The sequence below is a fragment of the Schistocerca nitens genome, chromosome 2, assembly GCF_023898315.1.
Source record: "Schistocerca nitens isolate TAMUIC-IGC-003100 chromosome 2, iqSchNite1.1, whole genome shotgun sequence".
NCBI classification, from domain to species: domain Eukaryota; kingdom Metazoa; phylum Arthropoda; class Insecta; order Orthoptera; family Acrididae; genus Schistocerca; species Schistocerca nitens.
Window position 1 is genome coordinate 411,849,481 of NC_064615.1, and position 16,647 is coordinate 411,866,127.

The following is a 16,647-nucleotide window of genomic DNA, read 5'->3' on the forward strand; positions in this document are numbered from 1 at the left end:
AAACGTTTGAGTTCAGCTACTTATGCAATAAGGGTCATTGCAAATTTTGGTGATAAACATCTTAGTAAATTAGCTTACTACGCCTATTTTCACTCATTGCTTTCATATGGCATCATATTTTGGGGTAATTCATCACTGAGGAATAAAGTATTTATTGCACAAAAGCGTGTAATCAGAATAATAGCTGGAGTCCACCCAAGATCATCCTGCAGACATTTATTTAAGGATCTAGGGATATTCACAGTAGCTTCTCAGTATATATACTCTCTTATGAAATTTGTTATTAACAACCAAACCCAATTCAAAAGTAATAGCAGTGTGCATAACTACAATACTAGGAGAAAGGATGATCTTCACTATTCAAGATTAAATCTAACTTTGGCACAGAAAGGGGTGAATTATACTGGCACTAAAGTCTTTGGTCACTTACCAAATAGTATCAAAAGTCTGACAGATAACCAACAAGTATTTAAGAAGAAATTAAAAGAATTTCTGAATGACAACTCCTTCTACTCCATAGAGGAATTTTTAGATATAAATTAAGAAAAAAAAGAAAAAATATTAAAAAAATAAAAATAAAAAATAAAGAAAAACAAAAAACACAAAAAAATAAAGTTGTTATATTAACTTAAGTATGTTGTTAAATTAACCTAATTATGTCATGTATTGGAAAATTCGACTCGTTCCACATCATTACGAAATATCGTATTCATGATCCATGGAACTAGTATTAATCTAATCTAATCTAATCTAATCTAATCTAGTACATAATTAGGTTTCATTTCGTCTGTCTCCATGACAGGACACATTCTATACTTTATCATTGTAGCAACTTAGGTTTCTTTACATTTGGCAAATCATGTGCAGACAGCTGTTGTTTTGGTGAAGACTGGTGAGGTGGTATGTAATAATTATTATTGAACAACAGAGTGATGTATTCACGTTTGGATAGAATAACAGGAGTGCACCATCATCACTGAGAGAATCATATGTGAAACAGAAATCTACATTTAGAATTGCAGTGGTTCATGATGACTGTCTCAGCAACACAAAAGGCATTGTTTGCAGCATCACACCACAGCACACCAATTAACAGTCACAGTAATAGACACAAGTATTACAATGCCAATTTTATTTAGTTTGAAATTACTGCTGTAGGTGAAACTTTCGAATTATGTGCATGTGACAAATTTTGTGTGGAAGAAGTTAGTTAGGCTAGTGTTTTGTACCTTTTGACTTATAAGTGAAAAAATGTCATCACAAATGGGGCAAATATCAGTTTCTTGGATAGCAGTTTGATAAAGAAGGAGAACATGATAGTGTAGGATTCAAAGATTTACGCTCCAAGGACACAATTATGGTAACAATGAAGGCAATAAATTATCTTAGAAGGAAACTGCAGAATAATTAACAGAAAGTCAGAAAGAAATCTTGAAGGAATTAGGAAGCAATTAAATCTGCCTTTAAGGAGGCTCCAGAGGAAATAGTGAACATGTCTGAAGAGAGACAAAAAGAGGAACACAAAGATGGTGTAATGAAATGCAAAATGCACCACCTACTCTTAGAGAACTTCCATTACCTACGGAGTCACAATCAGAAAAGCCACTTTCAACATTGGCTTGTTAATTCAAACACTTAGTTTTGAACTTAACATATCAAGCAGAGTGCCAACTACAACGATCTCAGACAATAACAAAACTAGTGCATGGTCAGATGGTCACAGTACTGAATTGGACGCTAACATTTTCAGTATGGATTCAGATGTGTTGTCAAAGTATAAGAGTTTGTTACACCATGAGAAGAAACTTTAAGATATGTTTCTGGAAAGTAAGAAGAAGAAAGTTTGTTGTACACAGAATTTGACAATATGTTTTTGGAAAAAATTCTTCAGTATAAGCATGTAAGAAGTGAGTTTAAATTCTGATCCTTACTAGCAGGAGACATGACGAAGTGTATTGAGAAATTTTGTGAAAGAAATTAAGAAGAAATCGGTGTTTTCAAGTATGGTATAAAAAAATCAAATTGTATGCAGGGTGATGCAGTGGCTAAAGTTTGTGGTCTTCTGCCTACATCAGTAATGGTAACTGTAGAGCTGGCACTACATTGATTAGCACAAAGCACAAGAGAGAAGAAATAATGGGAGTCAAGAGGAAAAGCTAGGAAAAGAACAAGAGAAGATATGAATACGCATGAGATAATTACGGCCTGTTGACTCACAGAGAGAAACAGGAAGAGGTGGAATGACACAGTATTAGCCAACGTCAACTGAGAGTGTATGGAAAGGCGCTAAGAAGAATAGGCATAAATGAAATGGCATATTGTCTTATATCAACGTTCCTAAGGACATAAATTTTATTCAGTGGAAGAGGAAATGGATGGAGAAAGTGAGGAACATTTGTGTACGTTGTAGACCTACGAAAAGAAAGACTGGTACTCACAAATAAATGAACTGCCAAATATTTATCAACAGTGATTTATTTAGTAATTCTGTATTCTTTGTTTTAAAATATTTTAAATGAGTTATGCTAGCTATGATGTAGGCTGTCATTATAATGAACAGGGAAATTTGACTTCTTTTGGCATTTTGTGATTCCAACACTGTAGGAGTGTTACACGCTACGCACATTTTGGTTTTGTTGTCATGCATATAGACTCTCAGCGCTATTTGTTTACATGCTGACTGCACGAGTGGCCAAGAAAGGGAGTCAGGGCCAGTGTCCAGCACCACCCTGCCCCTGCTGCTTCCACTGAGACTCAACAGCACAGTAGAACTGTGCATTTATCCCCTTCACTTTCTGCTGTCCAACCTCACAGCCACCCGATGCTGACCTGCCTTCTGCATTGCCAGTGACTAAGACAATACCCATGCTGCCTGTTGCCATGATGTGAGAATTGGCGACCTTCAACTGAGCTGCCGATTACTATTCAACAATTGACAATCACCACACTTGCCTGATGCCTCAGTAGGAATAGAAATCTCAAAATTAGCTGCTACAGCAACTTGTCACTGAGTGTGAACATTGCTCAAAGTGTTGTGCCAAAGAGTAATATGTCAATTATGTCAGTGTTTGCAAGTGTTTTGTTCAGCTAAATAATCATTACCTCAGATTTCTTTATGTTAAATATGCATTTTCAAATTTAAATACCAGATTCTTTGCCTGTCTTACATTACCTACATAAATGCTGTGATAGTCAATATACTTGATTTTTATGGCAAGTTTTTCAAAATTATTTGATTACCAATTGTGTAATGACATAGCATTTGATGCACTGTTGTAAGACGCTGTACCACGTTAAGTAACTAATTAGGTTCCAGTTTATTATTATAGTTTGGATTTTCTTAATTTCTTCTATGTACTGAGAAGCAGTTATACATATAATAACATTTTTTTACATACACTGATCACTGTTTGTAACTAGAGAACAGTTGAGGAACCATAATTGCTTGACTTATGGAAGTACAGTTGAAAGATGTAAAAGTCACACATTATTACAGTTAAAGAAGTTTTTTCAGTGATGTTGAGCTAGAGAAAAGAAAATTATACAAGGTTTTAAATTGTTTGAGAACTGATGAAATCATAATAGCACTGTCTTTCGAATAATCTTTGCACGTAATGTCTACAGATCTTGGTGAATGTGCCTTTATCATAGTAACATATGATCCTGGCAGGTCGATAGACACACAAACAAACACAAACACACACACAAAATTCAAGCTTTCGCGACAAACTGTTGCCTCATCAGGAAAGAGGGGAAGGAGAGGGAAAGATGAAAGGATGTGGGTTTTAAGAGAGAGGGTAAGGAGTCATTCCAATCCCGGGAGCGGAAAGACTTACCTTAGGGGGAAAAAAGGACAGGTATACACTCGCACACACACAGATATCCATCCACACATATACAGACACAAGCAGACATATTTAAAGACAAAGAGTTTGGTTTGCCCAAACTCTTTGTCTTTAAATATGTCTGCTTGTGTCTGTATATGTGTGTATGGATATCTGTGTGTGTGCGCGAGTGTATACCTGTCCTTTTTTCCCCCTAAGGTAAGTCTTTCCGCTCCCGGGATTGGAATGACTCCTTACCCTCTCCCTTAAAACCCACATCCTTTCATCTTTCCCTCTCCTTCCCCTCTTTCCTGATGAGGCAACAGTTTGTTGCGAAAGCTTGAATTTTGTGTGTGTGTTTGTGTTTGTTTGTGTGTCTATCGACCTGCCAGCGCTTTCGTTCGGTAAGTCACATCATCTTTGTTTTTAGATATATTTTTCCCACGTGGAATGTTTCCCTCTATTATATTAACATATGATCCTGTTTAATGGGAAAAACTAATTATTAGCATAAGGCATTCTGATATACAAGATGGAATCCAAAATTTTCGGGACTGGTGCTGCCATCTGGAAGGTAGGAGCAGTAGATCTTTGCACCACTAGGTGGTGAGAGCTGCATATCTGATGAGTCAGTGTCAGAGTGGTATACAGCTGGAAGGACGTGTTGTGTGTCCACAGTGATTTCTGTAATACTCTGTGTTTGGAGTGTGGCGATTTTATGATGGATCCGCAAACAGAGCAGCGCATGTGTATCAAATTCTATGCGAATCCTGGGAAAAGTGCAACAGAGACCCTTGCAATGATTCAACAAGTGTTTTGGGGACAGAGCATGAGCCATATGTGTGTGTGTTTGAGTGGAAGAGCCTGGGCTCTTCAAGATCCAAAAAAGCGAGACAGGTGAAGAGCATAATCATCATTTTCTTTGACACCAAGGGAATTGCGCACAAAGAATTCGTCCTACCCAACCAAACAGTGAAAACGTGTGGTGATGACGGCCCAAACATTGGCGTCAAGGGAACTGGCTGCTGCATCACGACAACATGCCCTGTCACACATCCGTGCTCAAAGTTTAAAGGCCGTCGGTTCGACACACTAGAGAGGGTTCAAGAAGCATCACTGGTAGTGATAAAAACCCTCAAAGAACAGGACTTCCAGAAAACGTTTTACCAGTGGCAGAAGTGCTGGGACCAATGTGTACTTGATGAGAACTATTTGAGGGTGATGGTGACCATTAGTCCAAAGGTAAGGGTTTCAACAAATGGCAGCACCAGTCCCAAAAATTTTGAATAGCACCTCATATTATCCCCCCCCCCCCTCTCCTTTCGCGCTCATCCAATTTCATTTCTATGAGCGTTGACTGCCCACTTGTCACATAAATTAACCAAAATATAAGCAACTGTAAATTTTTGATATAAGGCAGTGTGAGGTGTGGCTGATATTTTTAATGTATTATAGTATAACTGAGGAGTGAGCCATTATTGGGTTACTTGCAACATATGGTTATTTGTTTTCATGGCAATCTTGCTGCTGGGCCAAAATTTCTGTGGGATTTCTATTTTCTTTTTGTGTTTCCAAAAACCTTTTTTTCTCACTTTTTTGAAAAGATGTAGTGGCTATGCATTGTCTTGGTGTCTGCGACAGAGTGACTGTTAGGCTTCATCACACAGCAGTCATGTGCAGCTGCGTCACAGATAAATAGTACGGGAAATTTGCTAGAAAGTATAAATAGTAGTTGCAACTGTTATGTTGGTCTGTACACGAAAAGTGTTTGAGACACACTGTTGTTTCGCAGAAACGTGCATGAGATTTATGGTTGAAACAGTATTGTGCTTTTTAATCAGTAACTTTTGTGGAGGAACATATTGATAGTAGAATGTAAATGAAAAGGCTTCCATGATCAGTGATTATCTGTTTAATTAACGTGGAAATGCTATGTAGCAATAGTTAGTGCAGAGTGATTGTGAAACAAGCTTAACAGTTAACACATGACTGGATAAGTTAAGGCATTTTTAGGGAAGTGTTTAACATGCTAAAGGGGCAATAAAACAAAAAATTGGCTTGTACTGTTATTATATTTAAAAGTGACATTTTCCATTTTTAATCTAAACAACTTTAATATTCAAAAGGTACAAGAGGCGTGTACATATTAGGCTCAAGGTCAGGTTTGTTTCCTAACAAATTGCATTCTCTCAGTAAAGCCATCGAACTTGAGTCTGACAGCTGCAAAAACATATTAACAAATGAGAGTGAAATGTCTAGCCATATTACACTTGGCTTACTGTGAAAATACAACTGCTTTCAGTGAAGAATAGTAATTAGGTTTCTTTATACCTGTCTCCATGACAGGACACACATGTTAGCATAGTAGCAATTTAGATTTCTTTAGAAAATTCTCACTCTGAAATAAAGTGTAACAGAAATTCATTGCTCATACCAATTAGCAGCAGAGAGAGAAAATGTGTCTCAAAACAACCTTAATCTCTACCAACATAATTTCTGACGTTATCATTTATCTTATCAGTATCAGTGCCACAGAGTTTAAAAGGAAGTCTCAGTAAAGTTTAGCTGAACAAAAAAGAGGTACTTGCTCATGGGGCATGCTCTCATATGCAAGTTGATAAATTATTGGCTGCAGCAGGCAGATATTTGAATTCAAATACTACAGAGTTTTAGATATTTGAAAGGAGCTAGCTGGCTGTAAGCAACAATGAAATGAAGTTTACCTTCTTGAGGAATGTGTTCAATGCTTCAATTTGCCAAGCTTGTAGAAATTTCAGAGCAATTTCTTCAAATGAAGAATGTGTTTCTGCATACCGGATAGCACTCTTCTCATATCTGTAAAATAGCAGATTTCAACATGTATATGTCAAGACCAAGTTCATACATACAATATAAAAATCATGGTAGTGCTATCATGTCACTTTCCCAAATTTTAAAAAAGTCATAACAAAACAAAGAACACACTGGTTCTCTTCCATGGGTTCTAATCATAAACAGAACAAATTAACTCACAACTTCAATGTGTGAATCCATTTTCCCCTTGACCAAACAATGGAAAAGATAGGAGGGTATGTAACCATATTATGAAATGGATAGTTGCTATGCACTATACAGCAGAGATGCTGAGTTGCAGATAGGTACAACAAAAAGACTGTCACAAAATAAGCTTGTTGACAAAGGCCTTGTTGGCTGAAAGCTTACTTTGTGACAGTCTTTTTGTTGTGCCTATCTGCATCTCTACTGTATGGTAGTAGTAACTATCCTTTTTCATAACATTCTCCCCTTAAATTGTGTGTGTGTGTGTGTGTGTGTGTGTGTGTGTGTGTGTGTGTGCGCGTGTGTGTGTGCGCGCGCGCGCGCGCGCGCGCGCGTTTTAGTCTGTCAATGGTCATTCCTATTAACAGTATCTGTACATTTCAAATTTTGTGTAGTGTAAAACTGATGATGATAATAATAATAATAATAATAATAATAATAATAATAATGGTTTATTTGTCCATAATAACTTTTACAGTCGTGGACATAGTCAGTCAGTACATACATGAACAATAATAATAGTTTAGTAGTAGATATAAAGTACATACAACATTAAATATCCTTGATGGAGTACAAACATTTAGCAATTAACAGCTGCTTTAATTTTATTTTAAATATGTTTCCTTTTAACATTTTTATGGTATTTGGTAGTCTGTTGTAAAAAAATCTTCCAGCAGAAAATGGATTATGATCGGTTGCTTTTTTATTTCTGAATTTTATGTGGTAATCCTCTTTCTTCCTTGTATTATAACTATGGATATCACTATTTATTATACTGTGCTCCATATTTTCTTTTACAAACAGTATAGTCCTTAGAACATGAATACACTGTTAGTATATTATACTTAATGAAGTATTCTCTACAGGATTGACATTTACTAATATTCGCTATTATCCTAATTGCTCTCTTCTGGGCTCTAAAAGCTCTATCCAAGTATACCATTGGTGCCCCACCCCAAATCTCAATACCGTATTGTAGGTGGGAGTGTATAATACCAAAATAGATTTGTCTTAAGACTGGCGACGCTATTATGCTAGAAAGGCGTTTTAGCAGGTAGGTATTACACGAGATTTTTTTTACATATGTAGCTGATGTGCTCCTTCCATGTAAGATGTTCATCAACTATAATACTCATGAATTTATGTTTATCAATTGTTTCAATTGATAACTCTGGCTCAGTATCCACTTGTCTTGATTTGTAATTTAGCATAAACTCCATTAGAATTGTCTTTTCCTTATTTAATGCCAATTTATTTTTAGTCATATATTCTGTGATGCACTGCTACTGCTCTGTAGGGCCCCAGCTTATGAAGGAGGTGAAGTCAGCATAATTCACAAGGTCTGCATTTTTTGGAATTATTATATCATTGATGTACACAATGAACAGAAAAGGCCCAATAATACTTCCCTGAGAGACTCCAAGTTCAGAATTTTATAAGATGATTTTACTGTTTGTATAAGTCCCCTGGTTGTATAATACAATTTAACACATTGTCTCCTGTCAGCAAGCTACGATCTTAACAAATCTAATGACACTCCTCTGACCCCATAAGTTTCTAACTTATGTAGAAGAATGGAGTGATTTACAGTATCAAAAGCCTTAGATAGGTCTAGAAAGGTGCCAATAACTTTGTTTCCATCATCAAGTTTATTCAATACTGCTCGAATAAATGTGGCTATGGCTGTTATTGTAGACTTGCCATTCCTGAAACCGTGTTGAGAACTTTTTAATATATTGTACTTAGAGAAAAATGATTCCATTTGATCAAGAAAAATGATGGGTGAGAAAAGTGTCATGTATATTAAGAGATAAACTGTCTGGCAAAAAAAGTGAAGCACCCACGAGGAGAAGAGGAAATGAATTGAAGCTTCATAGGTTGAGAAGGAATGTGATGTTGTTTCAGTGATTACAGAACTGAGTCAGATATACAAGGAACTTGGTAGTATGAGCCCACTTGTCAGCATTACGTAGCATCCCCTCTGGTCTGGACGTATGCTATGATTCATTTGGGAAAGGTGTCATAAAGCTGCTGTATTCTCTTCTGAGAAAAGCTAGCCCACAATTGTTGTAACTGGTCCTTGATATCCTGGGTACTGACACAAGGACAGAGTTGACATCCGACCTGATTTCACAAATGTTCTATCATGGATGGATCTGGGGATCTTGTTGGCAATGGGAGTAACTCAACATCATCATCCGGGCAGTACAAGAGACACGTGCCACATGTTGACGAGCACTGGCCTGTCAAAAAATGCCACCTAGATACTGTCAGATGAGAGGCAACACAAGAGGATGCTGAATGTTTGTGACAAACCAGTGTGCTATCAGGGTTCCCTCAATCACTACCAGCCATGGACTGAAGTCATACCCAATGGCTCCTCACACAATGATGCCAAAAGTAACACTGCTGAGCCCCTCCAAAACATTGGAAGAATGGAATTTCTCCGCAGATAGTCACCATACTAGCTGATGATGTTCATCTGGGTTAGTGCAGCAATCCAATTAATCGGTGAGCACAATGCGATGTCATTCGTCAGCAGTCCCCACCAAACACAGCCGTCTCTTGTGTTGTTAATGGCAGCCTATGCATGGAACAGTAATTCCCTGATCCAGGCGCTCCTAGTCTCTGACTACTGGAGTGGGACTACCCAGAATGTTGTGGAGGGCCCATTACTTGTTCTCAGATGGCAGGCACAGATGTGAAGGGGCTATGATGTGCTCGGTGCACAATACAGCGATCCTCCCTTGTGGTCGGATGTGGTCACCCGGAACCCTGATGATCTGTATGCCTGCCCTCACATTCCCATGCAGTCCAACATCAGGCCACTGTCACATGTGGATGTCCCACTGTTCTGCCGTATGAAATTATATTTGCCGGCACAATGATGAGTTCTTTGGTTTGCTCTGGGAGGAGATTGAGAGGAACTATAACACGTAAAATATTAGTTCACTTTATTGCAACATAGGTATGAAGATTTACTTAACATTGTACAATCCAGTTCCACAGGAAAGTTATGAATATTTACAACTGTTTCTGAATATTAAAAGTAGCACATGACATTGACAATTTTGCAAGAATAACTAACATAGTGTCCACATCAATTTCTGTCTATGATATTTAACACACTGGTGGCATATTTAAGACGAAGTTGTAGTCTTGATTGTTGGTTACAAACTGGAATGAGTGTTCCTTTGCTCAGCCATTGCAATGGTGTAGCATAGCTGTAGGAGGTATGGCTACAACAGAGTTTCTCACTCATTGGTGCGGCATGCAGCAACTGTAGAGTCTGTGCACAATATAGTGGTCAAAGCGAAGTGACCAATTTTCAGACAAAGCACTGGGGGAGTTCATACGTTTGTTCAGAAGGGGAGGCCAATATTGATTGCTCACTTTTGGCCAGTCAGCTGTGCCCTGTGATGACACAATTGGCTCTGCAATCTTTCTCAAATGATTTTACAGAAACTATTTGGTACAAAAATTTCATTTTTGTGTTACTTTTAGTGTTATATGTCAGTTCCATGATGACATGTCCCTCATTTCATTAATTGTCATTGTTTTTGTGAAATCTGCTTTTAAGTAAGACACCATGTATAATTTGAAAAAGTTTGCAATGAAAACTAGGGGTCGCTGCGATCTTCCATTTGGTGCACATAACATAATAAGTTGCTGTGTATGAAATTTAGGTAACATATTGAATTTTTCTTTAGACTTGGATGGAGATCTCGATCTGTCACCAATCTTGAGAAAATTGATCTGATGTAGCACACTCATTTGCAGTGCACTTGCCAGCCATAAAGCCAAAATGAAATACCCACAACATTTCTTATATTTCATAAATAGTTTGAGATATCCAACTAAGATTTTGGCAAATGATAGCAAGCAAAGAGGAGAGTATTTTTCCATATGGTTATTATGCAAAACTTCGTTATCTACCATGCTGTTCCACTAGCTACACACTTTTTCAATGAAGGGCCATAGAAATGCTGTGTGTTTTGGAACAGCATGAGTGAAGACATTACACGTTTATTTTTGTACTAAGGAAGTGCTTTTTCATAAGCTATTGACCCTCCTTTTCTTCAGTTTCTAACTTAAGAAACTTAATAAACCACAGTTTCAGAATTCTCTCATGACTGCACGTTAGTGAGATGACGTTTTTCAAACTCTGCTGTGTTTTAGAAAAAAAAAAAGCAAATTTTAACATGAGAACAAGATAAATGAAGGTTTTATTACCCAAAATCACTCATAACATTTCTCTGAAAGTTACATATGGTTAACAAGTAAGGTGAAAATAAATTACTGCTTTTATTGCATTTTCAGCAGAATTCTTTCTAGATACTAACCAAATTAGAGGTGACAGGAGATCTTTTCGAATGGTAACCGTGCAAGTGTGGGCGTGGAGGGGCTGCACTTAAAATTACAAAAAATGTGAGTGCAAGCTTCAGTTTAGGGCAGCACTTCCCCTCCAGTGCTTGGCATTTCCCCTACAGCACCTGCCTCCAATCTCCAACACTACCACTCTCCCCATGAGTGCCCCCCCCCCCCCTCACCCCCCGACCGCCCCCCCCCCCCCCCCAGTCTTGTATCTACTGGACACGTCATTCTATGTGGAATATACTCTTCCATGGTTTCAGTGCAAGGTGCTTACCTTGCTTTTGCACTTCGCTCTACAGACAACACCACAACCGTAAATCTGGATATTGTACGATTCGAACAGCCCATGAAGGCCCAAAATGAGGCCCATTTCAAACTCTATCAAGTGCTGATAAAACCACTTCACATAAATAAGCAGCATCTTAATGTCTTTCAGAGGGCTCCCTCAATATCTGATACTATTAATACCCTACCACACCTGGTAACAGCACTATACAATAACACTAATACAGTCTGGTAGCTATTCTTCCTGTCGTAGAGAATTGCAACTCTAATAATTTGCATACCTGCTGATGATGTGTAAATGTTTACATACCTACTGATGGTGTGAATGTGTACGAAGCTACACTGGCATCTGACCATGTTTTCTAGGTACTTCACTTTCTTTTCAGGTATTATATTATATTAATTGTATTAAAGAAAAAAAATCAACAAAAAACTATTAAACTGTGGGACCAAATTGTTGTTCAGTACTTACCTTCAGGGGATGAATTGTACAGTACTGCCAACACACCCACCCCTCTTAGACGCCACCCCCCTCCCCCCCCCCACACACACACACGCACACGCACACGCACACGCACACACACACGCACACTCACACACAGCCAGTCACTGTTGACTCCAGGTGCTGAGGCTCAACTATGGTGAGTAGTAATCTCAGATGGACTGAGTAGTGGCACTACAGAAGAGGTGTGAGACAGAGAGGGAGACACAGCAGGGTATGGACAGAGAAAGATGCTGTAAGCTGCATGTGGCAGTGTGTAGGGATGTGACAGGGACACTACAGTGGGCTGCCAGCGGCAGCATCGGGAGGCTGCAGTGGATGGAAGTGAAAGGGTAATAGTGGAGAAAGGGTAATAGTGCAGGTGCACTGGAGGGGGGGGGGGGGGGGGAGAAGGAGGGGTTCGAGGCATGTGTAAGACTGGATTGGCAACAGGGAAGGGGATAGAAGCAGATGGACGGCAAGGACTAGAGAAGGTTGAGGCTAGGGACGTTATGGAAATGAAGAATATCTTGCAGGGAGAGTTCCTACCTGCGCAATTTAGAGAAACTGGTGTTCGTGGGAAGAATCTAGATGGCACAGGCCATAACACAGTCATTGAAGTAGAGCATACCAAGTTGGGTGGCACTCTCAGCAATTGAGTGGTCCAGCTGTCTACTGCCCACAGCTTGGCAGAGGTCAGACAGCATGTAAGTGCCACATAGAATGCTCCACAGTGATTGCAGCTGAGTTGATAGACCTCGCTGCTGCTTTCACAGTTGGCCCTGCTGTAGATGGGGTAGGTGTTGTGACAGTGCCACGACATTTAACAGTGCCGCCATGACAGTACGCGCAAACGGCGATAGAGGCGCTCCGCAACTCGGCTGAGCGCGGGAGCGCCACCTAGCTACGAACAGCGCCGGCCGCATGTCACGGCATGGCAGTCGAATAAGAGATACTGAGTTGTTATCATGTAACCAGCTATTGTTTCTAAGTGAGTGTGTTTGAATATCCATGCAATTTTTGGTGATTAAAGGTTATAACACTTTTTGGCGACGAGGTCGGATATTTTCACTGTGTTGTGGATTTGTGTGTTCGTGACGGGGCAGACATGGAACAGCTTATGCAAGCGCTCATTGAACAACAAAAATAGCTGACAGCTGCTAATCAGGCGTTGTTGACGTCGCTTACTCATCGTCTGTCTTCCTCTTCTCCGCCTCCATTCCCTCCTTACGACGAGGCCGCTGAAGACTGGGAGGATTATGAGAAGCGTTTGCGGCAACACTTCTTGGCTTTCGGCGTTGTCGACGCTCCTATGTGTAAGTCGTTATTTCTATCTTGGATTTCCCCACGGATCTATCAGCTGCTATCTCAGTTAGCCCCTCTGCGGGAACCTGCCTCTCTGTCCTTCCAAGAAATGTGTGACTTATTGTCTAACTATTACCGAAAAAACACCCACGTCATTGCCGCCCGCGTGGCGTTCTATCAGTGTCGTACACAGCCCCATCAATCTTACCGGGCTTGGGCGGCGGAACTACACGGTCTGAGTCGGAAATGTCAGTTTGTCACAGACACTCATCATGAGTCTTATGCTGATTCAATGGTTAGGGATGCTATTCTACGGCTTGCTCCTGATAAAGAACAACTGATGAAATACAACTGCCAAATCCGTTGTTGTCGGAAGTTCTAAGCATCGCTCAATCCTTTGAAGTGTCTCACGCTGCTGGCGTGCAAATAGACGCGTGGTGTGATGTAGGCGCTGTACAGTCAACTTTCGACACGGACAATTTGCCTGTTTCACAGGAGAACAAAGATGTGGCGGCGGTTCACTCGCGTAAACAACGTCGCGTTGGGCCGCAACGCTCGCAGCGAAAACAGCAACCACAGAAGCAGGTTCGTTCCGCACTTCCTTCTTGTCCACGTTTTTTCGTACAGCATGACAGGGCCGCGTGTCCAAAATGTTGGGCCACGTGTAATTCATGTAGGAAAAAAGGCCACATTGCTTCTGTGTGTCAGTCCCCTAAAGTTCCTGTCGACAAGGACGAGGCATCGGACATGGATGTTAACTGTGTGCTTTCTCAAATGAATAAGTTGTTTGTTACTGTTCGTGTTCTGGATAAAGACATTCGCATGCAAGTGGACACTGGCTCTGCAGTAACTCTCATTAATTCTCGCACGTATTTGGAGTTGGGCTCCCCTCCCTTGTCTCCAGCTATGCGAAATCTGAGAACTTATAATAAACAGAAAATTCCTATCATTGGCCAGTTTGATGCTTCCACTGCCTACAAGTCTGTTGTTAGGCCCCTCACGTTTTATGTGGTGGATCATGCGGGCACTGAAAACCTGTTCGGTTATGATGCTTTCCAGTTGTTCGGGTTCTCCATTGATGATGATGTGCACCTCATATCTGAGGATATTCCGTACCAACAGCTGGATGGATTGTGTTCTGAATTTTCGTCTGTGTTCTCTGCTGGTCTGGGTTGTGCCAAGGATTTTGAAGCCCACATTACTCTTAAACCTACAGCTCGCCCTAAGTTTTTACGGGCACGCCCTATTCCGGTGGTGTTGCGTGCACCTGTCAAGACTGAGATAGACAGGTTAGCAGCTCCAGGGATTCTCCTTCCTGTTACTCCAGCGAATGGGCATCGCCAATCGTGGTGGTTTCTAAACCAAACAGGAGTCTGCGATTGTGTGGTGATTTTAAAGCCACTGTCAACGCTCAGAGCCTCATTGACACTAATCCTCTTCCCCGTCCTGAGGAGTTATTTTCCAAGCTCACTGGGGGCCAGTTCTTTTCCAAACTTGACTTATCGGAGGCGTACCATCAGTTGCCGTTGGATGCTTCTTCCAAGGAATTTCTCGTCATCAACATTCCTTGTGGGTTGTATCAGTACCAGCGGTTACCATTTGTCGGCACTAGCGCGCCAGCCATTTTTCAGCGGTTTTTGGAACAGCTCACGGCTTCCGTTCCCAGCTGCATAAACTATCTGGATGACATTGTTGTCACGGGGGCCTCCACTGAGGAGCACCTTCGCAATTTGCATTCACTGTTTCGGGTTTTGCATTCGGCTGGGTTGAGGTGCAATCTGGATAAGTCACAGTTCTTCCAACCCTCCATTGAGTATCTTGGTTTCCACTTGTCCCGTGAGGGTATAAGTCCTCTACGTCAGCACGTTGCGGCCATTAACGCTCTACCCTGGCCGTCTACAGTCAAAGAACTTCAGGCGTTTCTAGGCAAGATTGCTTATTATCACAAATTCATTCCATCTGCGGTGGTGGTAGCTCATCCTCTGCATCAGCTGTTACGCAAAAACATCCCTTTCTGTTGGTCCGACGAGTGTGAGCAGGCTTTTGTCCGCCTGAAGGCTCATTTGCAGTCGGCGCCTTGTCTTGCCACATTCCGTCCGGGTCAGCACTTGGTTCTGGCGACTGACGCGTCACAGTATGGCCTAGGGGCTGTTCTCGCGCATCGGTATGAGGATGGGTTGGAACGACCCATCACATATGCTTCCAAGACCCTCAATGATGCGAAACGGCGTTACTCTCAAATCGAAAAGGAGGCGCTCGCTATCATTTATGCTCTAAAAAAGTTCAGCATTTTTTCGTATGGTTCTAAGTTTCACCACATCACCGACCACAAGCCGCTGGTCTCTCTGTTCAGCCCATCAGCGTCGCTTCCAGATAAGGCAGCTCACCGCCTGCAATGTTGGGCCTTATACTTGTCTCGTTTTCATTATGAGATTCACTATCGCCCCACGGCCCAGCACGCCAACGCTGACGCATTGTCGCGATTGCCGATGGGCCCCGACCCGGTTTTCGATCGTGATGAACTACTCTGTTTCCACATTGATGAGGAAGAACGTTGTGCGGTCGAGGGTTTTCCACTTACAGGTTCCCAGGTCACGTCAGCTACTGCGCGGGACCCGGTCCTGCGTCTGTTATCGGTTTTGTTTAACGGGGTTGGCCGGACAGGACCAAGGGCCGGGCATCGGATCCCCTTCGCAACTACCATGCCTTGCGCCTTCGTCTGTCTGTTCGTGATGGTGTTGTTGTTCTGGCCACGGATGGCGCATCTCCACGGGTCGTGGTGCCCGCCTCTCTTCGTGTGGACAATGGCCCTCAGTTCTCTTCGCAGGCCTTCCGTGATTTTTGTACTGGACAAGGGATTCATCATGTTACAGCACCGCCCTTCCATCCGCAATCGAATGGGGAGGTTGAGCGCCTTGTCCGCACTTTCAAAAGCCAGATGAAAAAATTCCTTAGTGATTTTTCCACAGATGATGCTCTGCTGCAATTTCTGAGTTCTTATCGCTTCACGCCTCTGGGTGATCGCAGCCCTGCTGAACTCTTGCATGGCCACCAACCGCGCACTCTACTGCACCTGCTTCACCCTGTCAGGCCTTGTGCTGTGTCCCCTAGTGTGGGAAAATACTCGGTGGGTGGCAACGTGTGGGCACGAGGGTATGGATCTCGCCCTAAATGGATTCCAGGGGTGGTCAAGGCTCTTCGCGGCCGCCGGCTTTGTGAAATACGTACAGACGACGACATGGTTGTTCGCCATTACGACCCGATGCGCCCTCGAGTGGTGGCCACGCCGGTGCCACCGCCCCTTCCTTCGCCTCCACCAGCCCGAGAAGCCAGTCCTGTCGC

At 41.6% G+C, this 16,647-nt stretch overlaps 1 protein-coding gene across 2 annotated transcripts in view; it reads right to left on the minus strand.

Moving 5' to 3' along the window:
* LOC126236271 (vacuolar protein sorting-associated protein 18 homolog) overlaps positions 1-16,647 on the minus strand; it is a 349,435-nt gene that overhangs the window by 232,224 nt on the left and 100,564 nt on the right. For both annotated transcript variants that reach the window (XM_049945428.1, XM_049945429.1), the window contains one exon: positions 6,548-6,659. In XM_049945428.1, coding sequence (XP_049801385.1) covers positions 6,548-6,659 — 112 coding nt within the window. The remainder of the gene's footprint in view (positions 1-6,547; positions 6,660-16,647) is intronic.